The sequence below is a fragment of the Lingula anatina genome, chromosome 1 (genome assembly GCF_051362555.1).
Source record: "Lingula anatina isolate TDL-2025a chromosome 1, LinAna3.0, whole genome shotgun sequence".
In the NCBI taxonomy this organism is placed as follows: Eukaryota; Metazoa; Brachiopoda; class Lingulata; order Lingulida; family Lingulidae; genus Lingula; species Lingula anatina.
In genome coordinates this window covers 29021589-29044541 of record NC_141767.1, presented here as the reverse complement: position 1 = coordinate 29044541, position 22953 = coordinate 29021589, and the positions used below count along the sequence as shown (strand labels likewise).

At 37.8% G+C, this 22953-nt stretch overlaps 4 protein-coding genes across 8 annotated transcripts; 1 reads left to right on the top strand and 3 right to left on the bottom strand.

Moving 5' to 3' along the window:
* Positions 1 to 85: 85 nt before the first annotated feature.
* Positions 86 to 1628, bottom strand: LOC106151590 (perlucin-like). The gene is made up of 3 exons (XM_013524928.2): positions 1387 to 1628; positions 1022 to 1195; positions 86 to 602 (listed from the first exon to the last, which is right to left on the bottom strand). Exons 1-3 carry the CDS (start codon positions 1544 to 1546, stop codon positions 349 to 351), a joined length of 588 nt encoding a protein of 195 aa, XP_013380382.2. The 5' UTR covers positions 1547 to 1628; the 3' UTR covers positions 86 to 348.
* Positions 1629 to 2019: 391 nt separating this feature from the next.
* Positions 2020 to 11881, bottom strand: LOC106156653 (uncharacterized). Of its 5 annotated transcripts, XR_015332253.1 has the most exons (4): positions 11690 to 11881; positions 4711 to 4882; positions 4151 to 4469; positions 2020 to 3507 (listed from the first exon to the last, which is right to left on the bottom strand). XR_015332253.1 is itself a non-coding variant. In XM_087002935.1 (3 exons), exon 3 carries the CDS (start codon positions 3488 to 3490, stop codon positions 2681 to 2683), a length of 810 nt encoding a protein of 269 aa, XP_086859061.1. In that variant the 5' UTR covers positions 3491 to 3507; positions 4711 to 4882; positions 11690 to 11825; the 3' UTR covers positions 2020 to 2680. The 5 variants fall into 5 exon arrangements, 4 of the variants coding, with proteins under 4 accessions (XP_086859061.1, XP_086859060.1, XP_086859062.1 ...); XM_087002935.1 differs by lacking the exon at positions 4151 to 4469 and having other exon boundaries at positions 11690 to 11825; XM_087002936.1 differs by lacking the exons at positions 2020 to 3507; positions 4151 to 4469 and adding an exon at positions 3514 to 3945.
* On the top strand, positions 6020 to 14283 carry LOC106151592 (lewis-type alpha-(1,3)-fucosyltransferase). Its single transcript, XM_013524931.2, has 2 exons — positions 6020 to 6182; positions 12657 to 14283. The coding sequence occupies exons 1-2, from the start codon at positions 6159 to 6161 to the stop codon at positions 14052 to 14054; spliced, it is 1422 nt and encodes a 473-aa protein (XP_013380385.2). The 5' UTR covers positions 6020 to 6158; the 3' UTR covers positions 14055 to 14283.
* A 1887-nt stretch (positions 14284 to 16170) lies between these two features.
* On the bottom strand, positions 16171 to 20743 carry LOC106156648 (uncharacterized). The gene is made up of 5 exons (XM_013531987.2): positions 19914 to 20743; positions 18729 to 18861; positions 18113 to 18227; positions 17678 to 17814; positions 16171 to 17368 (listed from the first exon to the last, which is right to left on the bottom strand). Exons 1-5 carry the CDS (start codon positions 20248 to 20250, stop codon positions 16747 to 16749), a joined length of 1344 nt encoding a protein of 447 aa, XP_013387441.2. The 5' UTR covers positions 20251 to 20743; the 3' UTR covers positions 16171 to 16746.
* Between the last annotated feature and the right edge of the window lie 2210 nt (positions 20744 to 22953).

The following is a 22953-nucleotide window of genomic DNA, read 5'->3' as shown; positions in this document are numbered from 1 at the left end:
TGTAAAATGTGCAATCTCTAGTTCCCTACAACAGCTCTTAGTAAAATACTTATAAAATTGTTGAAAAATTACATTCAAGCGATGCTGAAATCTGATATTTTTATTCAGTTTTTGTCCTTAAGTTTATGAAAGTACATCGAGTTAACTTTCAATATGACTATTACATCCCAAAAGGAACTATGTAAATTTGATTCAATAAAAGACGAGAAATGTACATACTTATCCCTACCATCTTAGGTAGATACATGTTACAAGGTACCAGACTTGAACGAAGTCTAGAGGCCAGCCAGCCACATATACTGGGCATGATATTCAAGGGTCTATACGATCGCGAGTTGCAAAATGTTCCTAGCCCAAGATACTCTCAGTTGAGAGATCAGGATCGATCTCACAAAAGAAACCATCTTCAACGTAATCACAACCCAGATCGTTCCACTTCCCACTGTCCAGCATGGTGACGCAGTGTTCGTAGTTGCCGCTGTTGTCAGGCATGCCTGGCGTCCAGTTAGTGTACTGCATGGGTTTCCCTGTGGATATCCAGCGCCAATCGCCCTCCTGGGCAAGATCGTTTCCTCCGATGAGGGCGAAATAAGTGCCATGGTCTGGTTACAGAATAGATAAAATGAGAGATATTATACAGGTTAAACTATGATCTTTGTGGCCGAACCCGAGAGCAATACGAGAAAGCGTTTCCGTTTCTTAATTTTGTTACCAGAACATATGCGCTAGCCTTATTTGAAGCGACAGAAGTAGTCGTGATCAACTGTTTGCCCTGAATGTAAAAACAAATATGGGCCCTTCTTGGAAATTTAAACATATATGTATTCTTATAACATTACACTTTGAATAAATTAAAGCATCGACAAAATTCTAGGAACAAACTACTTAAATTTCTCGAAAGCAGCTAAATAACTTTTCTTGCTGAGAAAATTTCACACTAAGATGTAAAAACAATGACCGAAACACTACAACAACTGTGTATCATATTTATTGGTTAGGAAAGCTTTCTAATTTGTCTCACCATTAACCATGAGGTCGCGCAAAAACTGGTTCTCTTCCTTGGACTCGATAGTGACGAGGTGAGCCCGAGGGTGCAGCGTTCTGCAGTAATCCTCCGCAGGCTTGTACGCCAGCTTCGGGTTTGTCACCAGTTTGTAGGAAGACTGTCCAAATTGCACGAAGTCCGAGGGAATTGCTAAGGAGATCAATGTAGTAAGTTGGTAGGTTTTGGGACTTGTATCTTGGGAGTTTTATCTTTTTACTGTGTTCATAACGATCTCAACGAGCCCGTTTACTTTACTCTTTATAGTAAAATGTGAAATTGAAATTTGTCCTTTGTAGCATAAAACATTGGCTAAAATATCTAAAAAAAATGTCTGTACAAACCTTGACCAGCCATACACTTATTCTGCAGCTTTGTTAATGAGGATTGTGCCTTCTTAAGCTGGAAACGCAGCTGATCTATCTCTTCAAGGAGCATGTTAACATCCTGGCTAGATACCAGGACACACAACGAAGAGAACAACCCAAAAAGCAAGACCCTCATCTTTCTGGTTAAAGCACAAAGCCAAGAAGTGGTTGACTTGTTACAGGTGTTTTTGAGGCAATGGGCTATCTACGCGATTGCACAGTAGTTCATGTATGGGTCAAATTGATATAATATGCAGGTGTTATTCTTCGTAAGAGAAGAAAATTTTCCCACGTGTACTACGATAATCAACAAAGTTTATAGGGTATACAGTAAGGTTGACACAACGACCAAGAAGTGGGTTTAATCTTAAGGTAGCTTTTATAGATTGAAGTGTTGCACGCGCCAATTTGTTGGTGGGGGTCACACGTGTCTCCAATATTTTGTTTCCAATCATTAAACATCAAGCCATTATCTTAATTTTTCAAAATATTTTATAAAATATAGCCATGACTTATATACGCTTTTGTAACAGATAGAAGACCTGGGATAAACAATAGCCTAGCATCCGAGCATTGTCAAATTTCTCATTAGCAAGACAAACTACAAAATATCTTTTTCTTAACATCCATTTTTATTATAGGTACTGGTACAACAGGTAACCACAGAATTAAATATAAAATTCTCAATATGCAAAAATTTCTCTTAATTGCACTTGTAAACTGTGATATATCAAAAATATTTGAAGGCAATCTCCCTTGCCCTCAGCAACTGCACTTCTGTCTGTAAATGCCAAAGCACACTTTACTATTAAATTGTCAATCTTCAAAATGGGAGATCTAAGAATCTTTAAGAAAAATGTCAATACATGTTACAATTTCCTTTAAGATGTATGTTTAACAGTTTTAAAGTGATAAATAAATGAATGAAGTGCATTTTCATGAGAGGCTGTCATTATTGTCTCACTAGTTTCAGTGAAAAAACGTGTCATAGGCTTATTGTATTGATTGCTTAAAATATCATAAACGATACATAAATTCATGCATTATCAATAAAGTGCATAACTGTCAAAATTATAAATGTTTGCATAAGTTATACTATGACAAATATTACAAATAAAGCTGTTATCTATGGGGACCGTATATTTCACGATAGCGAAAAAATATGCTCATTGGCAATTATTAAGGTTCAATGTAGGCATTTTTGGATTTTACAACTTTTCTCTAGTTCAAACATTTTCAGTTACTTTTCATCACTCCGCTGGTTTTATTTTTACGCCGAATAAGAAGTTTCCAAACTCTTTGCCATGGCATGTATTTGGCACGCTACCTCTGAATGTTTCTTTTTGTGCAGTTTTATAGACGTTTCAATCAGATCCTTCAAATCAAAAGCTATGCCCACAACCGCACCTGTTGCCCCAGCCACTTTACCTATTTTCTGTGCAGTGGTTAGTGTTTTAATCAAGGGTCCCCCGGCTTCTGACACCGTCACTGATCCTTTACAAACAGCCTCCTTTATGGTTATCACCGCACTGCTACCTGCCACCACAGTGGAAGAAACTACGCGAAGAGCCAATAACGAAACTGGGTGTTTTAACAGCTGGCCAGCTCTAGCAAGTAAATTATGCACCAGGGATTGGGTGTCCAATTTATTATCTGCTACAAAATTCTTTAGTTTGGATATAGATTTTGAGGCTGAAGTGAAAGATTCTTTGTATTTTTGCAGTGCTTCCTGCGCCTTTTTCATCTTTTTGCTGTTAATCACCGCCTCAGCGATATCTGTCGCGGCCTTGGTCAGTAACGAAGTACCTCCTACGACGGTGCCCACAGCTGTTACCACGAGCGAAGTACCAAATGTAAAGAAAGCCAACCCAAAGCCCGTGAGGACAAGTCCGCCGCCAAATATACCAGATGATGCAGCCGAGATCTTAGCGATGTCCAATTTCCGCTGCTGGTCTTCTAATTCGACCGCCAGCTCCCTCAGTCGTTTGACGGCGACATCCTTTGTTTTTTCAACTTCTTCGAATGTCCTTTCGCAATCAGTCACATATTTTTTTAGTTGTCTCTCAATTTTCAATTGCATGGTTGTCCGTCTAACACCTAAAACATATTTATAACAAAATTAATATAGAAGCACATGAAGATAAGCGTGCAGATTTGGGTAAATATAGATATATACATATACATGTGTACAGGATTTCTTTCACAGTGACAATTCTGTTCTCATTTTCTTCTAGTTAATATTATCATATCCCTACATTTCTCTTCAGTAAAATTAGTTTTCTTTTGATGTTATTTTAGAGAGAAAGAGGAAGAGGATATCTTAATTTTTTTTTACATAAATTTATCAATATATTTGTTTTATACATTCATTTTGCTCCGAGATTAACTTCAATTTAATGCTTCCAAAATAACGCTTCGATACTGTGATTCACCTTGCAGCACTGGCAGTTTATAAATGATGGGGGTGGGATGAGCAATATGGAGGGGGTAGTCAACGAAGTGTGGGAGGGTGGAAGAACGGAGCCTTAAATGTAACTGTATATTGCCATAAATTAATCTAAATCGCCTTATTTTAACCTGTAGAGCTTTGTAGATCCAAAGACCACTTGACATGTATAAAACATCACGATGCAGTTCTAATTCAAACCTCATATATACCCAATGTATAGCGAACAACGTACATTTGGCTGTGCCGTGATACACCCTGTTACATTTACGATTGATCCACGGGTATACTTACTTTGTGTCTATTTTTCTAGTCGTTTTGTACAGGTTTCAGTGGTTTATCTCAGAGGTAGAATCCAGGTGACACTGTTTCCTCAAGTCACTGTTTGTGCTGTGAAACATTGCCATGGGGTTACTATTTTCAAGCAACATGGCTTCTATCGGGTTTTAACGGATTCCGATTAGTTATTAATAGCACACAGCAAAAAACCCAAGCTTATTATAACACAATGGAAATGCCGCCCACGGCTGACGTCATATGGAGGTCACAGCGCATGTATATTTTGAGTTCTTCGGGATAGAAACCACCAAATAATTTCCCATTGACGGCCATACTAAGAAATGCGTGCAAACTGCATCAACAGAATAATTTTGTAAAACATTTCCCTTTCCCCATGGACGGCAGACACACGGACATAGGCCTACATGTAACTCCCAGTGGCACAAAATATGCTGTTGCAAAGCTACGTTTCTTACACGTGTAACGAAACTAAGGGTCCGCCCTCCATTTATTTATTATGGTTGAGCTTAGCCTAACCTACATGTAAGTGGGCCAAAATTTAGGGCGAAGCTTACCTCTCGAAATGAAAGGAAAACGGGCTCTCTGTCATGGGGGACTCTCCGTCACGTTACATCGACAGTACTTGAACATGTGCACCCCTCGTGTTTGTAAACAAACCACTGCACCGCTCACAGTCGGTAGCTTCCTCCGCCAGAGGTCCCACGCGCACGACACTTGTGCCAAGTCCTGAAAAAAATGGGCAGTAGTTTACACATTGGCCTGCTAGTTGACACCAAAATTAACGCTAGCGACACACACAAGAAAAGTCAGGAAAATTGGGGAAAAAATCACTAGTTTTTCTCACAGCACTACATTCTATAACAGTCCGTGGTTGGTCTATTTGGTGGATTCTTCCCTTCCTATTCGTACAGAACGCGAGAGATTACACATAGGGCCTACGGGTTCAACAAATAGATTAACCAGTTCAGCAGTTTTCCTCTGTACGAGAGATTCCCATTAAAAGTCTGTGTGCACATAGTAATTTAGGCCTACTTTTGATTGATTCAATCACTAAGGTAAAAAAGTACATTTGTAGTTTCTTAAAATTCTCTTTTTTATGAAGACCAAGACGGTGATATGTTATCTCAGCGACTTTAAATAGCAATAAGCAAAAATAACAGAACGCATAGGTCCAAAATAAAATGCATATATTTTCTTAGGATTGAGATTGGAAATAAGTGTTTTTAGTCTAATTAAGTATCAGACTCAGGCAGTGGCGTACGGTTGTAGGCCTATTGTGTTTACTAAAATTCCAAACTTTGTTTAACTAAATATCTTTGTATTAAATCTTTGTAAAATCAATATATAAAATACCAAACTAGATATATTTCCTTTGATTGATCAGCGTGTTTTCAGTACAATTAATGGAATTAAATATTTTGTAGAAGTGAAGTCCATAGTAGCAATATGTGGCATGCATGACGAAATGATTGAATGCCTGTTACATGTATTTTATGAATAATACAGTGACAAGCGGGCTCTTAATGTCTCATTTATTACAGCAGTATTCAGTTGTGTGCGGACTTTGGTCGGCGAATATCTCAACACACACACACGAATCGTTATTTGAGTTTCACGCAAACTTAAATCATTCATATGTATTTCTTCTACATATGTGACACGGAACTACAGGCACGTTCCATGACTGTAGAGCATGGGTTTCTTTAACACATATTATTTATATAATTTGTTTGTCCTGTTTACTTAAAGGAGACATCAGGTATATACGGTTAATAAGTATACACTGTCCACATTACGAACACATGTTCAACTATCTTATCAATAATAAAAGAGAAAACGTCGGCTGAAAAGAGCAATGTATAAGTATTATTAGTTGTGAAAATGTATCCAGATGAAGGTGTTTCGTTGTTTATTTTATGCACAGTAAATGAATCACTAGAATAAGGAACAGAACAGGGTAAAATATCTACAGGATACGGTTTGACGGAACAATCAAGCAGCCATGTATTATCCTCAAGTTAACAGGGTACGTATACAGATTCATATAGGCCTTCATGTATGTATATATATATATAGGCCTATATAAAGGCGTCCTCTATCTGATTCAAACCAATGACTACAAAGCTGACATGGGAATGTCATGGATCTAAAGATACGATCTTCACAATCCATGGCGGATAAGGGGTTTGGCAGTGGGCAGTGGTGGATTTAGAGGGGGGTCAGGGGGTCCTGACCCCCCCCCCCCATTCGATTTCTGGTCCACTCTTGAAATTAGAATTTCGACTAGCTGAATCATAGTTCTAAACCGTACCACATGGCACCGTTCGCCCTCCTAAATACCAAATTTTTTCGTGGCCCTTCAGAGGGCCCCGAACCCTACGCCAAGTTGGGGGGGGGGGGTCGGCTTCGCATCCGCGGACCCCCCCCCCCTTCAAATAATCCTGGATCCGTCCCTGGTATGCCCTGTTAGGTTTTAGATATCCTCTTCTACCTTTTAAAAGACCATGCACCGAGCAAAACGATACAAAAACCGTGGAATTTCCTAATCATTGTACATTTTATGGTAGGTGGTCTTGTCTACTGTTTTTTCGTCCTTGTGACCAACTCCTGGATCCGCCATTGTCGATATTGTCTGGTTTCTCGGCACTTTCAATGATCAAATATACGATCTTTTGTAGAGTTCTATATGTATGACAACGAGCCACTGACCGAGTCGTATACAAAAAATCATTAGATTTTTTACAAACTCTGCTATTTAGCACACGCCATATATGTGGATTATTGCAGATCACCGGCGAGAAATGTCGAGCACGTTGAGAAATTCTCATACTGGTAATATAAAATGGTATTGTTAAGAACCCAAAGTTAATTCATTTGCTGCATATTTTACGCACAAATTCTTCGTACCGCTCCACCAAGAAAATGTTAAGTGAACGTACTTGTGTGTGCACGAGCACAAAACAAAGCAACAATCGGTGTATTTTTTGTTAAATTATGAATTAAGTTTAAAGCATAACATAGGCGTTGCGGTGATGTTTACGCACGATGTCACGCACGTATACGCAAAAATACAGGGTGTCTCAGTGGGCCTATAAATGTAACAAAAGAACGCACACACATTTATTTTCTGTTTTATACAAACTATATACAACCCATATATTTCTAAAAATCGAAGAAGTCAACAAATCTACTGCTATTAACATGCCAATAGCTCTACTGGCAAAGATTTTTTTTATGTTTGCAGCTGATGAGTCGGTTAGAAAAGTTCTGATATAGCCACCCTGACAGAGAGACATTCTGTAGGGGTCCATGATACTCCCTAACCAGGTTCTTTCTAAAATATCGCTCGTCACTGAGGCATCGGAGAGGGAATATAACAACAACTTCACATCTTCAGTTCCAAATCTAAAGTGTTTATTTTGTATATTAAACATGTAGTCTGAAACGTTATCTACAGGGTATCTACATTTGTATTCTTATCTTTTCAATTAATCGCATATAAATAATTTATTGTCTAATAACTCGCAACGAAAAAACCAACCACCACATCAAATTCAGATCATTCTATTTCGTTAACCCTTGCTATGAGCATGCCTGTCTGCGTCGCAAAATGCGTACGTACCACGCGTTAACTGTACTTCACAAACTCTCAAACTATAACCATCTACCAACTTCTCCTAACCAATACATCTATTTTCTTTGTTGTACACATTAAATTTTTAACCACCTTTTATACAATTCAATAAAATCTTTCCAACCATTTTAACGGTTGCATTCTTATCTGTATTACCAAATGCGTACATACCACGAATTAACTGTACATCAGAAACTATCGCCTTCTACAGGCTTATCACTACTACCACCTCTTCTTTGTTACTTACATCCCGCTTGCACCTTTTAAGCCTAGGTCCCAACTACGTTTTGGACGCACGGTTTTTAGGTTCCTTGCGTCCGGCTAGGACGTAGCTAGATTGCAGCGTAGCGGTTGTTGATCATGACAAAAAGTTTCTACGTGCTGTTTGCGTCCTCCAAAAATCGCACGATGGACGTGCTCCTTACGCACGAACTCCCACATTTTCCCCATTTGTGGCCGTAAACCACACGTAGCAGCCCGTACGCTCGGTTGGGACCTAGGCTTTACACTGTTGAAATTTCACTTAGTAAATCATGAATACTACAAAACGTATAGGCCCCTACCCTTTTCAATACACCTACTTATGGCAACTGGCCCCTCCTATACCTTCTCTTATATGCATTACTTTTCTGACCGGCTTATAATCTCTGCGTATGCTATCGATACTATTTAAAAAAATCTTTTGTCACATATTTGCGATTTACTTCACCGGTCCGACGCAGACGGCTGAAACAGTCTCGAATGAAAACTACTCGTTTCGCGATACTACTGCGCAATGAACTCATTTCCTCACCCGACTTGCTTCTCTAACACATTTTCGTTGACTCGTTAAATGACAATAAATTCATTCATATTCCTATTCGTTTCATTTAATAGCATATAAATCATTTATTGTCTAATAACTCGCAAAAAAAAAAAAAAAAAAAAAAAAAAAAAAAAAAAAACAACCACCACATCAAATTCAAATAATTTTATTTTGTCAACCCTTGCTATAAGCTGTTGCATACCTGTCTGCGTCGACCACGAAGAACGGGCAATTTTATTCGATTTTAGTTAAAAAACGACAACCATAAAAAATAATTTTATTCTTAAGATGTACATGTATACTTACCACCTGAAAAAAAATACTTACCTTAATAACAAATTGAAAATGAACACGAATTATGAATCTGATTAACATTTTTCCCATATTTAGAGACATCGAGTTGAAGATGTGATCACGATGCCTCTCCCTCAGTCTCTCCTTTCTATGGCTCGGATACGCTTCTATTTTGCCCGACACGCTGAACACCCTGAATGCGACAAAACGCTGCATTTTTATAAAAAAAAAAAAAAAATTAGGGCGACAGGAGGTTCACACCTCACGTCATGGATAGAAATTTTGATTTAACATTTACTTAATTATTAGAAATACTGATTCTCGACCTTCGACTTAAATATTGTGATTTGACTGAACCGGAACTGGTCATTTTCCTGGGTCTAGCGAAGTGCTTATTAAATACTAATATACGACATCGAGAGACAATCAATTACATTTTTCTATATGCAACCGCTGTTGCTCTGTCCACTTTGCTTGCGGCGCCAAGAATTAATTACAGCTTCGGAAGTAACTGGGGTGTTCAGGGCACAGGCCGCGATCACAAGATACCGCAAACAGATTTTTAGATTTTTAGAAAATAGATTTTTCATGTGAACGCAGCCTTATCTATTGTATATGTGCCCCATTTTTTATTCATAAAATTAGAGAATTTTTTCTTAACTTCACAAACGTCTGTCTATAATTTTACTTATATAATCCGCTTTTTCGTTTTTTGTCCTTGGAATCGATTTTATTTGCAAAATAATATTATTTTCTACACAAAATTGAAAAATTTTAATGCCAGTGTTTACAACTGCACTTTCATCGATCCAGTTTGTACTATTCTCACAATGTTTTGATTATCTGTCAACCACCCGATTTTGCAACTTTTAATAAATTTCGTAAATGACTGCAATGAAATAAGTAACGCCTTTCATTCTCTCCATGTTGAGCTCTGCTTTTTCTTACTATCGGACCACATTTTGTGACAAATCTCAAAATTGCATCGAACCAAATAACCTCCGTGTGCGTATCGCATGCATCTGAAAAACCCAGTATTTTTGGTACATCTTCCACGAACATGGCTCTGCGATTTAAATAGTCTGTCTATGTCAGATAACCAACATTTTAATTCATTCAGCATATTTAATGTGTCTTGCAAATCATCGAGACCATCCTAATTTTCCTGCCATTTATGACTTGATGCAAATTTCTAGTCATCATATTCGTTTCATCACCTAATACTATATGTAAAGATATAATTTTTCTCGTAACTCTAGCTAAACTTCGAGCAGATATTTTTGATATATTTTCCATTATATCAACTTTTAAATCTGCAACTGTTTTGTCAATTATTTAAAGAATTCCTTTTTCCAAATCCCAATGTAATCCCAATCAGTTCAACTTCTGTGTTGGTCTCATATACTTTTGACTTCATTTACAACGAAAGCAGATTTAATTAAATCGTGTCTGACTAGATTCGTAAAATTTCCACAAGGCTATTAATTTTCGCTAAATCCCAAACCATCATCCAGACACATAATAATTGTTATATGTTTTGATCGCCAATGTTTCACTAAACATCTCAAAACTTTATTGAATATATGTAACCTGCTGACGAAATTCCAAAAGGAAGCACTGTATCAACATAGGATTTTATTTGACCGTTCATACACCAAGAAAAAACCCAAAAATTCTTACTGTGATTCCCAAAAATCTATGTGATAATAACCATCTTTCAAATCAAACTGAAACTTCTACCTTCCCAATTTAACATATTGTAGAGCCTCGCTCGCGTCTTTAAATTTTATTTTCTCTTTCCAAATGTATGGATTCACGTGTCTAAAAATCGAGTACTAAACGTTTCTTTTTGCCGTTAGAGGTAACCGTTAACGGATACATCAACTTTGGAGTTTCTTTCACTTCTCGAATTCTGCCAGATTTTAAAATGTCTTTGATGATAAATTCTGTGTTTTCGAGAGACGATTTATTATTCTTGGTAACCGAATTCGGCGGTGTCTGAATAAATGGAATGACATATCCATTTTGAATACGTCTAAAATATAGTTATAAGCCTGTATGCTTTCCCAGAACTGGTAGTTTCTCTTAAGTCTCCCTTTAACATTAATGTTTTGTTGGTAATCCTTCAACCTATCCGAATCTCTCAAATTATTATCGATCTAATACTTATCTTGCAATTTTGATTTGCTCGTCTTGCTTCTATTAGTTTTGTTATCACCCGCTTCCTTGCTTCCTAGCTTCGCTTGCCCTGATTGTGTGTCCGTGTGTTCTTCCACGTGGAGGCACTGTACCCTGTGTTTGGTAAATGTTTGGGCAAAACTCCTTCCAATGGCCATATTGCCCACAGGCAAATCACTGGTCGTTTTATATTGGTAATCTTTTTCTTCGAAAAAGAAAATATCCTCTGTCAGATACACCTGCAAAATTGACTCGTGCAGTATAATTCCTTTTACCGCTTACCAACCTGCTTCTGACTTGTCTGCTATTTTTATGAGTTTATTTCGCTTTTGTAAAATGCCAATGCTTTCTTTCAGTACCTTACGGACCTCTTTCACCTGCCCTTCCTTAATTAACACATCTGCTTTTTGCATATTTTCAATTACTTCGGTATCTATTTCGAACTGTTTTTGATTTCCCGTTAATTAAAATTTTTGCTATACTGTCTTGAACTTTTTGCTTCGGCTTTGACTTTCTTCAGCGAGTTCTCTTTTCAACTGTTTTAACTGTTTGTCCATATAGATTTTAAACCACGAAAACGTGTCTGCCATATTACCGACTGAGCTGTTTTCATTTACATCACCTGTCCTTTTTGGTGTCCCTTTGGCACCCTCTTCTTTTCGTGTACCACCAAATCTACAAAATCTCTTCTCTGTCGTTCGTCTACAGAATCTTCACTATCCGAATCAGACGCCTGCCTCCTTTTTGACACATTTGCCATTTACTTCACCAGTCCGACAAAGACGGCTGAAACAGTCTCGAATGAAAACTACTTGTCTCGCTATTCCTTTTATTCTAATGCGCAATACGCAATCTGCGCATCTCAAATTCCCCACCCTTGCTTGCTTCTCTAACACATTTACGTTGACTCGTTAAACGACAATAAATTCATATATTACCTCAATATCCCCGTACACGCGTTTAGCCTTAATTTTTGTTAAGTTCAGAGGCTTAAATATAGTTTGTTCATTTGACATTCTATGTAATATGTTTCAACGACATAACTGTAATTTTTTCATTGAAAAAATTAAACTGAATGGCGATGGACCAGCAGAATTATGAATGGGAATTTTAGAATAAAATTTAATGTTCTTAAGTTCTAGACTTTTCTTAACGCAAAAATGTGCATCCATTGTCAGTTATATCTTTTGTATGCATATTTGTTAGCCTTGCTGTGCAGGTTTATCCATTCCGTGCACGATTGAGTCGACAAATTGCCATATTAATTCATAATTGATGTCGATAGCACAAGATTCCGATTTTTGACGTTTCTCTTTGTCACTTTACCTCTAAGTATTTCAAGGGTGCTTCTGCTTGACTTGACTTGGCGTATTTTTACCGTCTTTAAAATATTGCTAAATTTACCTATACTACTCAAAATATCGGTCTCCTTAACATTTTAAGATGCATTTATATACATACACACGTTTGAAAGTATGACACATGAATTATATACACCCTATGCGGGTCCCTTCCTTCGCAAGGTTTGCATGCGTGTCGACGAAATTAAAGGAACTTCAGAGGCTTTTGGCATCTATTTATATTTTCAGAGAGCACCGCGAACCGGTCACGAGTTCCTTACTGGGCAGATGAATATAAGGATCAAAATGATGCAGCTTTGGCGGAGGCAGCGCGCCCTCCCAAGACTCTTTGCCATTCTGGGGCCTTGTTTCATCTTGTTTTTGCTCACCAAACATTTTAACCATACAGTTATACAGACACAGATAATGGAATCGGATGTAGATATGGATCAAATGCCATTTCCTCCAACAGCAAGCGTCCCAGCAGCTGCTTCACAGGCCGGTACTGTTAAAAAAAACAATGTAAGTCGACCCAAACTTCAGAAATATGCTCCCCAATCTCGAGGTTGGCTGAAATGCACTTTTGAGGACGAGGACCTGCCTCAGCCAGTGCCCATTCCAGAGAGACCAAATGGGGAGAAATTGATTCTGCTTTTCAATCACAAATGTAGACATTACTATAGCGAGGAACATGACATCAAAACAGTTTTTCAAGGTTGTCCCGTGAAGAACTGTATAGCTACGGAAGAGAAATGGTTGGCACCAAAAAGTGATGCTGTAATTCTTCTAGCCCCAGCATTTGTTCGATATTTTAATTTCCCTCTTCATGCTCCAGTAGCCAGAGATAGACTGCCAAAAGTAAGACCCGCGGAACAACGTTGGATATTTTACACAAGGGAATCTCCTTGTCAGAGCCATTTTCCCAAAACAAAAGAAGCAAGGGATTTCCTTGGCCTTTTCAATTGGACGATGACGTTCAGGACCGATTCCGACATACCTCGGCCGTTTGGCGTTCCTGTAAAGAGAACTGTGCCTCAGAATAAAGACTTCTTGTCGAAAGCAAAATCCAAGCAGAAGATGGTGGCTTGGGCGGTAAGTCATTGCGAAACCTGGAGCCGCCGAGAAGACTATGTTAAAGAACTCCAAAAGTATATTCCAGTCGACATATTTGGTCAGTGCGGAGAAGAGTGCGGTAACAACGACAAATGTTTCGGAAATATTGATGCAAACTATAAATTTTACCTGGCGTTTGAGAACAGTTTTTCCACTGATTACGTGACTGAAAAGTGGTACCGTAGCGTATTGTATGACACAGTGATTATTAGCCGCGGGGGTGCCGACTACTCACGGCTAGGGATCAAACCGGAATGGCACATCAACACAGCGGACTTTAAATCTCCAAAAGAACTTGCTGAATATTTGTTAATGTTAGATAAAGACCCCGAGAAATACGTGAGCTATTTGAACTGGCGGAACGAGTACACGTTCGAGGAGCCGACCGGCATCGACTGGTGCGAGCTGTGCAGGAAACTGAACGATCCAAATGAACCTCCCAAAACATACTCCTCCGATGACATGTTGAACTGGTTTTATGGTTCAACTACCGATAAAACAGATTGTAGATTACCCACTGATTTGAACTTTTAAAGAGAAATGCATAAAACTCAAATTTTATTCCATGAAAAATTACTTGGACTTAAAAGTAGTTCAGGAAATCTGTTTTCCGTTTGAACTGTTTGTGCAAGTACGGATTCGTAACCGCGGGTGCTTCAGTAAATTATTTTAATCGTTTGAAATGTGTTTCATTTGTGAAAAGTGTTTCATATGTGAAATTTTTGTCAAAATTGAATTTAATAAGAGGACATTGTATACTTGTACATTGTTGTGGGTGCGTATGAAGAGAGAGAAAGATTAGACGATTTGATTTTTGCATATTTTATTAACATGCCGGGGCTATCAATTTTTAAGGGAAGAGTATATATGAATCCACCCGACATTGTGGGTTTAATGCGTTGTATTTTGGTTAAAATCGTTCAATTATTTCGCTCATCTGAAACTGAATCAAAGAATGACAGTCAGGGGAACAGTTAGAAAGACCACTTCAACTTTCATATATTGCGTACAGTGCGTTGCAGCTATATTCTTACATATTGAATTGAAGCAATTGAAGTAAAGCGGATACAAGCTGTCGAAACCTCCCCTTGATATGATTCACTGCATATTTTATAACCGCAAGTTCGTTTCTGTATTACACGTAAGATACACAACGTCGCAAGTAGAATAGAGGCTTGAGTCTTAAATATGTAAAAGCTGCGCGTTTGATACGGCATTCTACTCTAAAATTAATCCATACTCTAAAACTCTAAAACCTGGATAAATGAGATCAAATAAACATTTAAAATAATATCCTCTTTGGCTTCTTTTAAAACGAAACTTAGTCCGTTAAAAGCATTAGAAGACTACATTCTGAACTAATATTGAAGTCAGTATTTTACATAAAAGATAGAGGAAAAAGCTATTTGCCAAATGTAGGCATTTATGATATACCAAGCCCCCTTGAATGTGAGTATTATGATTTTATGAAGTGGCAGGCGCAAGTTTCAGTTGCTGTAGATGGGATATACGCTCGTACTATCAAAAAACCAAATGCATTTCATGATTTATCAAAGGTTAAGTTAACGGCTCAAAATACTCAAAAGTGTTTTTAATGCATTTTCAGAAAATTCTCCTCATCGCCATATGTTGACTTTACGTTGCACTTACCTTCGAAATAGTGCACCCAAACGCGTTTTCTGGATTATTCATTATTTTGAGTATTCTTTTGAAATGAAAGTTTTTTTTTTTTTTTTTTTTGCAACCTAACGCCGTCTTGAGCCTTCGTACATGGATTTCAATATTTTAAGTTTCTATTTACAACAACTGAAGTCGATTTTTTCATACATTTAGAATATTCAAGTCATATTATAGCTAGCCATTCACAAAATCGTTTCCGTTTGAGAAAAACATCTTCCTTTTTTGCTAATTAAAACATCTAACTAGCTGGTAAACGCTATGAAGAATACATAAATGAATAAATAAATGAATTAAGTCTAGCCAATTAGATAAATACATATATTTATTTCAGAATTCGTCAATGAAGGGAATCACTATTCAAATAAAAAAACTTATATTTTCTCTACCACATTTTATTTCAAAAAGCTATTTAGAATGACGATAATCATTCAAGGCTTTAAAATGTCCCAACTGAAAAATATGTGTATGTACATGAATTACATGTATAGACCAGTATTACGTGCGTATGATGAAAATGTCCAGGTGTCCGGTAAATTATGTAGTACGAGCATTCTTTCGCGATGTTTTGAAGAAGAGAGTTACAGAATGTAGAGAATACACAATACATCAGTTAATCGTGACCTATAGATTGCCTTATGACAGTTTTTGTCACGCATTGCGCGATTCGTGCATCAGCCTTGACATTCATTAAATTTAGAAAGAAAGGTACATAATTATTATTAATTATTATTATTTAAATGTATGTTCTTCTGGTGTAGCTTCAAGGGGAAAAGGTTTTAAATGTAAATATAAAAGGCTAAGATAAATTTTCGGCGCAATGGTAGAAAATGTGGGTCCTGTATTTTCTCGTAAACCGTGGCATATGTTACAAGTAAAAGAGAACAGACATCCGGGTCATTGCGTGCGCGCACACGCACACACACACACACCCACACCCATTAATCGTCATTCAGTACTATAGGGCAAGGCGTCCTTTTTCTACCGTGTATTATCTTCACCACTCCATACAACCATACATGCACCTTAAAAAACGTTATCCCATATGGTTTCATGAATTTTTATACAAGTTATATATACATTTGTACGCTGTTGATAACCTTTATATAAATACATGTATCACAAGACCTTATGTAAATGACTTCAACATTAAATCATTCCTTTTCAGTTGGGATTTCTATAATTTACACGGTATGGCACGTGTCATCACATAATCAGTGAGTCAATGTATTCTCCCATGCAATGTCTTAATATTGGAAATTGTACGTTTCAAGTTTATTGTACATCAATCAAAGATAAATTATTATTTTGCTAAAGTCATACCCCTCAGTAGCGAAGGGCCCAAAGATTATGTACTCTTACAGTACGTTACAAAAAACTCGGTGGTTCCTTTCTTGGCATTCTAAAACTTCATCCTCCTCTTCCCTTTGTCTTCCCCGGTTTTCTTAAAGAATGCCATTTTCATAGGCTATCTCACTGATAAATTTCAATCAGTTGTAGCATGCGAATGCTGTATCCAATTACTTGAAAGGTATTTGTGGCTTTGCTGTCAAAGTCGCATATCTCTATGTGGACTGTTGTCATGGTGACGAGGGTAGTATAGGTTGCCATGGCTACCGTAATGTCGACGATCGTCTGCTCGTCGGTCACCGCTATGATAGGTACTGTAACCGCTTCCGTAGTCCGAAAAGCTTCCAGATCTGGAAGGAACCGAATTTCTTACAGTTTGAACACCGTCAGGGATGTGGTAAATCATGGCCCTTTCGGAGCTCGGGCTTCCTAAAGTGCTGTCTCTGTATGCTACGTTGCCATATCCCTTTTTATACACAGCAGGCGAGCTCTTGTGCGAGCCGGCATGGCCGTTCTTTCGTTTTTTATGTTTGTCCATGTTAGGCATGGTGTGAGAGTAAAAAGGAATAGGAGTGCTGGTGACACGTGACGGCGGCCTTGACGTAACCGGTGAAACGTATTCCACCGTGGTAGTTCTCCCATCAGGTGATACTTGGTGGACAAATGTGCGTTTTTGTACACGATCTCGCTTTTTCTTTTTGCAGCACAGTAGACAGAGTAGTAGGGATACAATCAGAAGAATCAAGAGAAATATTGCTAGAATGATCAACAATATTGCCCACCAAGGAAGGGCTGTGCAACGTTCTCCCAGGAGGGCTTTCCTAAAAGAAAAAAATTACGATTTTTATATTTTTTAGTGAAATTTAATCTGTAAGTCAATGATAATACAGTGATCATTTTGTAAGCCTGCCTCCTTAAGCAATATAAATAAATCAAGAGGAGGATATACATGAAGTTACATGTGGCAGTGTTACGCACATTATTTAATACTTAATATCCTTGATTTATCTCCAGCGTGCTGTCGTGAATGGATACTACCCGGTCCTTGTTTATCAAATGTATAAAGTAAAAACTGTAAAATTTGATGGATTATTTGGGTTTTAACTAATTTGTGTAACCAATTAACTTACCTATATTCTTTCAGTATGTGGTCAAATCCTTTAGCGTAATTGCCCCCGTCGAACAGCGGCCTTGCTTCAGAGTAAATATCTCCAACGCAATCACCTGACAGCTTCTTATAAGCTCGAGAACCCGCGGAAGAATACAACTGAATGGAAAAATAGCAAAAACAGAAATGAAACGTTAACAGTTTTCCTGAGTAATCCGGACTGTAATGGTAAAATTGATTATCGATTGGAAAATGTAAACTCGATGTAGTTCTGAGGTCTGAAAGTTAATAAAACTAGACATACCTTTTCAATGTGTACATTTTTGAAATGTGAATTACAAGAATAGTTCAAAATTGTAAAAGTAAAATTATTATCACTGGGTATATTGTGAGCTTGTAGCCTCACATTCCCAGGAGATGAAGGAAAGACAAACTAAGAAATACGAATGTCACTTACCTGCCTGTCTTCTTTTGACCAAAATATTACAACATCGTTATCACAGCTGCCAAAGTTCCACTTGGTCTGGACCAATTCACTGGCCCATTTCTTAGCCTCTATCGAAGTAGAAGAACTGAATGAAAGAACAAAACAGTTCAAGATTTAGACAGTAAAATGTGAACTATTTTAATTTACGTAGGGTGGGGCGGGGAGGGTAGTTGTCCAGGCCCGTAGCCAGGGGAGGTTCGGGGGGTTCGAAAGAACCGCCCCTTTTGCTGGGAAAAGGTCCATTCTGGGTAAAATTTGATCTAGGTACATTAAGTTTTTATGGGAAAAGGTCCATTTTTTGAGAAAAAGAACCCCCTTTTGAAATTACTGGCAACGGGCCTGTTGTCTAACTAAATCATGAATACGTCATTTTAAGGCAGCGTGAAGCATGAAAAACATCACTTTTGTACAGTTTGATTCTATTACTTAAGTGTCACAATATTGGCAGGGCAATTGTGGGGGGTTCCCCAAGGATATGTACTTTGAAGTAAACATTAAAACATCCATTTAATCCTACCTGGCCATGTGTATATAAACCTGAACGGACAACAAAAAGATACAGTCAGAAGATTAATTAATATCTCACCTGCTTGGAACATTCATCTTGGGAACTATGGCCACAGAGATACTGTATCCAGACAGCCCAGACGGACAAGCACCGGGACACGGGCATAACGAATCCCTCATGATCCCGTTAATATGCTGATCCATGCGGTTAACTGAAAAAGACAAGGGGCCCATATTCAAACAGGTTATGTACCCCCTTCTCTTCAAGAAAAATTGCACACACATTTTATGAACCCTGTGTTTACATACGTGTTTCGATATGCATCCGCGATTGGTATTCTTTAAAACGACTCTCAATTAGCCTTATTCTTTTCCAATCTCTTATAAAACAAGAAGGCCTGGCGATTTTCTTATCTCGTCTCTTCGTCTGATACTTATACTACATGTACTACAGTGGGGACAAGGCCCTATACCTTTACTTTCATATTGATTTCAATTAAAGTTTAATAAGATCCCAGACTGGATATATTTAACCCAATGCTTCGGGTTGTTTGATTTCAGTTATCTTAGTACAAAATGCTTTGCAAGATATTACGGCTATTACCGCCTTCACTTCTAAATTCTTTGGTGAAAGTACTTATGTGTTTCAGATGGCCATGAGTGAAGCTCGGGTGAATATCATCACGGCGTGGAATGCGTCAGAGGGCATGTCCCACCTGACCTACCTGGCGCTGGCGTATAATGATATATTGTGTGCTTTCAGGTGTGGTGGTACGAATATGTGTCATGCTCACTTGTTTTTGCTTAACATGGGGTAGAAATATGAACAACAACGGTTAATTGATTACTTATTAGTGAATAAGAACTTGTGTTTTATGACCAAGGGGTGCTATAATGAGATTTTGTCATCCGTGTTTTTGTGCTGTCGGTGTAAACTGTCGTAAACACTTTTAATATAATTTTTTGTAGGAGCATTTCTCTGTGAAATAATCACTAAAGTCAAAATATAAATATAGTACACGTGATGTATAAATGTGATATTTGGTCTGCTACTAACGAAAATCTAATTTCATTATATAAAAATATTTTTAAAATATGTAAACTGTTGGCAACTTTTGGGCTTTGCAAGAAGTTCGTTGGTAGTAATGACCTCAAACTTAAGTTTTAATTTTACTTTCATTGTAAATAGTGCCCAGTGACCAATAGGTTTTATTCTGATACAAAACCTGTAGATAAAAATTTCTGTTTTAAAAAGAACTGTTACCGTCTTCTGTCAACAGCACACCGCCGGGGTCACATACCCAGCCAGGAGCTGTCCTGCCGCAGCCCTCAGGGTCCGTACTGGGGTTAGCTATCTCCTGGAGGGTCCAGCCAGTGGTCTGCCGCCTAAACCGGCCAAATATGGCATTTTCTAAAATTGAGGACAATCCTTTGTCCATACTACCCGTATTTGTTCCAAGTATTCTGTCAACTTTTTCGCTGTTATGATCCAACGCTCTGACCGACGTTAAAATGTAGAAGGTAAAAAGATAAATCCTTAAGACAATCCATAACGTCCTTGGGTCATGGTCTTTGTACAATAGATCTCTTTTTCCGCGCATTCTCGACGAAGCGTGACTCCTGTAAATAAAACAGATTCTACTCTGATATCCCTGTTGTTATGACAAACTTGCTCTGTTCATTATTAGTGCCCAAAATAACGTTTCGCTTTTTTTCGGCCAGAGAAATAGCAGTGAGCGCCCTATATGTGAGTTCTCAATGTGTTGCTCATCATACCAACCCGCATGACTGGTTTGTATTAGACAGGTAATTATGGGCTTTCCCGACCTAGGAGTAACGGTGCCTCACATTTGTCAAGTAGATAAGACGTCCTCCCTATTTTCCCTGATATCAAAGTCTTAAAACCGGTGCCATCAAGCCGCAAGTTAAAATTTTATTACTACTTCATATAAGAAGTAGAATAAAACCGCAGTCCGTGTTCATGCACTGCACCAGGTTATTCTGAAGAGATATGTGATGAATCTTTTGCAAGAAATGGAATGTCAGAAGGTACACTTTTATCACCAGTGAATCTTCAGCGCTGATAAATGAAGATCCGCGTATTGTGTGACATTTATAACCGTACGTTGGGAAGAATATGACACTCCCCAGTTTAGTAATTTACTTTAGCGCAATGGCCATGCGTCATTCATAAAAATTGACCCCAATCATAATATTTATCAAAATACACGTTTTAAAAAGAGATACAAGAGCAGTGATTTTTACTTAAGAAATGAGTATATCTGGGGGAAAATACAAAGATATATTTCCTTGTTGTCTTTGTCAATTTTCTAATAATTGTCGACATTTATTTGTTGACGTACCTATTTGGGGGCACATTTTTCCTTACTTGGAGTAAACCAGTTACATGTAATTCTTACATTCGAATAGAATAGTTCAGTTTTCCAGCAGGCATGAAACAAACCTTTGGAATGTAAGCTTTGCCTCCGTGCAAGGAAAAAATGAAGGCAACAAGAACCCTATGAACTGTCCCTTAAAATGATCGTGTTTTACTAGTATTTGTCCACTTGTTCTTTCTACCTTACGTATTCTATTTACAGAAACATTATTTAGGAAATGTAAATGCTCATGTCAAGTATAAGCAGTCACACGCGTGTGATGTTAAGGGTAGATGCCATGCAAGTCAACTAAGACAAGTGCCACATGAATTTATGAGTAATACATAGCAGTCATACGTCATTAAGTCAAGGAAATACTAGGGTTATATGAAGTTTATGTTAAAAAAAGAAATAAATGTCATATTAAAATACAAAATGTTCGTCTATGTAGTTGTACTTTTAAGTAGTAAAAATAATAAAAATGAATGATAAACAAGAGGCTTTATGTAAACAAATCTCACGTGGCATTTACATATGCATGTCCTTGATTTAAACACTTAACAAGATATTTCTTTTAAAAATGTAAATAGTTCATACTAGGAATTCATAACAATCGCTGGTGTTTTTTCGGTATGAGAAGCATGCATTCACTAGGTTGTATCCATTAATAAAGGGAACCGGAGAAGATCAGCATTGGTCAGAATTGTGCCGGAAGTGACGTGCAGTGGTGTTAGAAACGAAGCTGAGTGGTCATTTTAACATAGAGGTGAACGGCAGTGAAGACGGGTTGTCGGAGGAAAAAGAAGTTTTCTAAACAACATGGTACGATAACACTTTTTCTTTACGCATTTTGGGCAGAGAAAACTTGTAGAAATAATAAATGCATGATATGAAAACGTGACACGGAACTTGAAGGTGCAAAATCGTGCTTAATTTGCGGTCAACTTGTTTAGAAATAAATGCTGCGTCGACCGCCAGCGCGACAAAAAGGGTAAAGGGGAAATAATTCCCGGGAGTCTATAAATCGTTGTCATGTGGAAATTTGGCATTAATATAATCCGATATGTCCATATCTAAGTATTTTTGGGTGTTTTATGGTATGGGCTGCAATTACAACGATGTTTTAGAGGTCTTGAAGGACCTTGTGAAAACCAGGAAGTAGTTCGTAACTAACAAGTGGAATGTACCGATCTCCGACTGCTGTGCACAGCTGTATCTTTTTTTAAATATATTGACGAATTTTTAGATCTTTATATGTCCATCTGGCATGAAATTCCACACACATGATCACACTGATATACCTTTTACACTGGGGAAGGCGCTAATCAGTGACAAATGCCAAGACAAAGGTAACATTCTGACAGCCTCTTATCTGAGTTAAAAATCACTGACAAAAGAGACTGGCAATCAATTTCCTCAGGCTGGCAATCATTAGCCTATAGAAATTGGTCATGTTACATGTTATCTACCTGTGAGAATCGTTTTACCAACTGAGTATTGCATAATAATGTCAATTATTAGTACTTTGAGCTAGTCTTAATTACCTGTCAGCTCACCTGAATTCTCTTTTTGTCTTTTTGGGAAGATCTTGTCAGTGAAATGTTTTATTTGTCCTGTGACAAAAATTCGTCAATATATTGAAAAAAAGATACAGCTGTGCACAGCAGTCGGAGATCGGTACATTTCACTTGTTAGTTACGAACTACTTCCTTGTTTTCACAAGGTCCTTCAAGACCTCTAAAACTTCGTTCTAATTGCAGCTCATACACCCCAAAAATACTTAGATATGGACATATCGGATTATATTAATGCCAAATTTCCACATGGCAACGATTTACAGCCTCCCGGGAATTATTTTCCATTTACACTCTTTGTCGCAATGGCGGTCGATGCAGCATTCATTTTAAAACAAGTTGACCGCCAATT

Excerpts from the sequence above, each read along its gene's own strand:
- LOC106151590 (XM_013524928.2), bottom strand. The coding sequence starts at position 1,546 with ATGAGGGTCTTGCTTTTTGGGTTGTTCTCTTCGTTGTGTGTCCTGGTA. Across the intron at positions 1,196-1,386 it reads TAAGTGTATGGCTGGTCAAG|CAATTCCCTCGGACTTCGTG; the intron begins GTTTGTACAGAC and ends TGATCTCCTTAG. Across the intron at positions 603-1,021 it reads GCGCGACCTCATGGTTAATG|ACCATGGCACTTATTTCGCC; the intron begins GTGAGACAAATT and ends TTCTGTAACCAG.
- LOC106156653 (XM_087002935.1), bottom strand. The coding sequence starts at position 3,490 with ATGCAATTGAAAATTGAGAGACAACTAAAAAAATATGTGACTGATTGC.
- LOC106151592 (XM_013524931.2), top strand. The coding sequence starts at position 6,159 with ATGTATTATCCTCAAGTTAACAGG. Across the intron at positions 6,183-12,656 it reads ATTATCCTCAAGTTAACAGG|AGAGCACCGCGAACCGGTCA; the intron begins GTACGTATACAG and ends TTATATTTTCAG.
- LOC106156648 (XM_013531987.2), bottom strand. The coding sequence starts at position 20,250 with ATGCGCGGAAAAAGAGATCTATTGTACAAAGACCATGACCCAAGGACG. Across the intron at positions 18,862-19,913 it reads TGTGCTGTTGACAGAAGACG|TTAACCGCATGGATCAGCAT; the intron begins GTAACAGTTCTT and ends TGTCTTTTTCAG. Across the intron at positions 18,228-18,728 it reads AAGATGAATGTTCCAAGCAG|TTCTTCTACTTCGATAGAGG; the intron begins GTGAGATATTAA and ends TCTTTCATTCAG.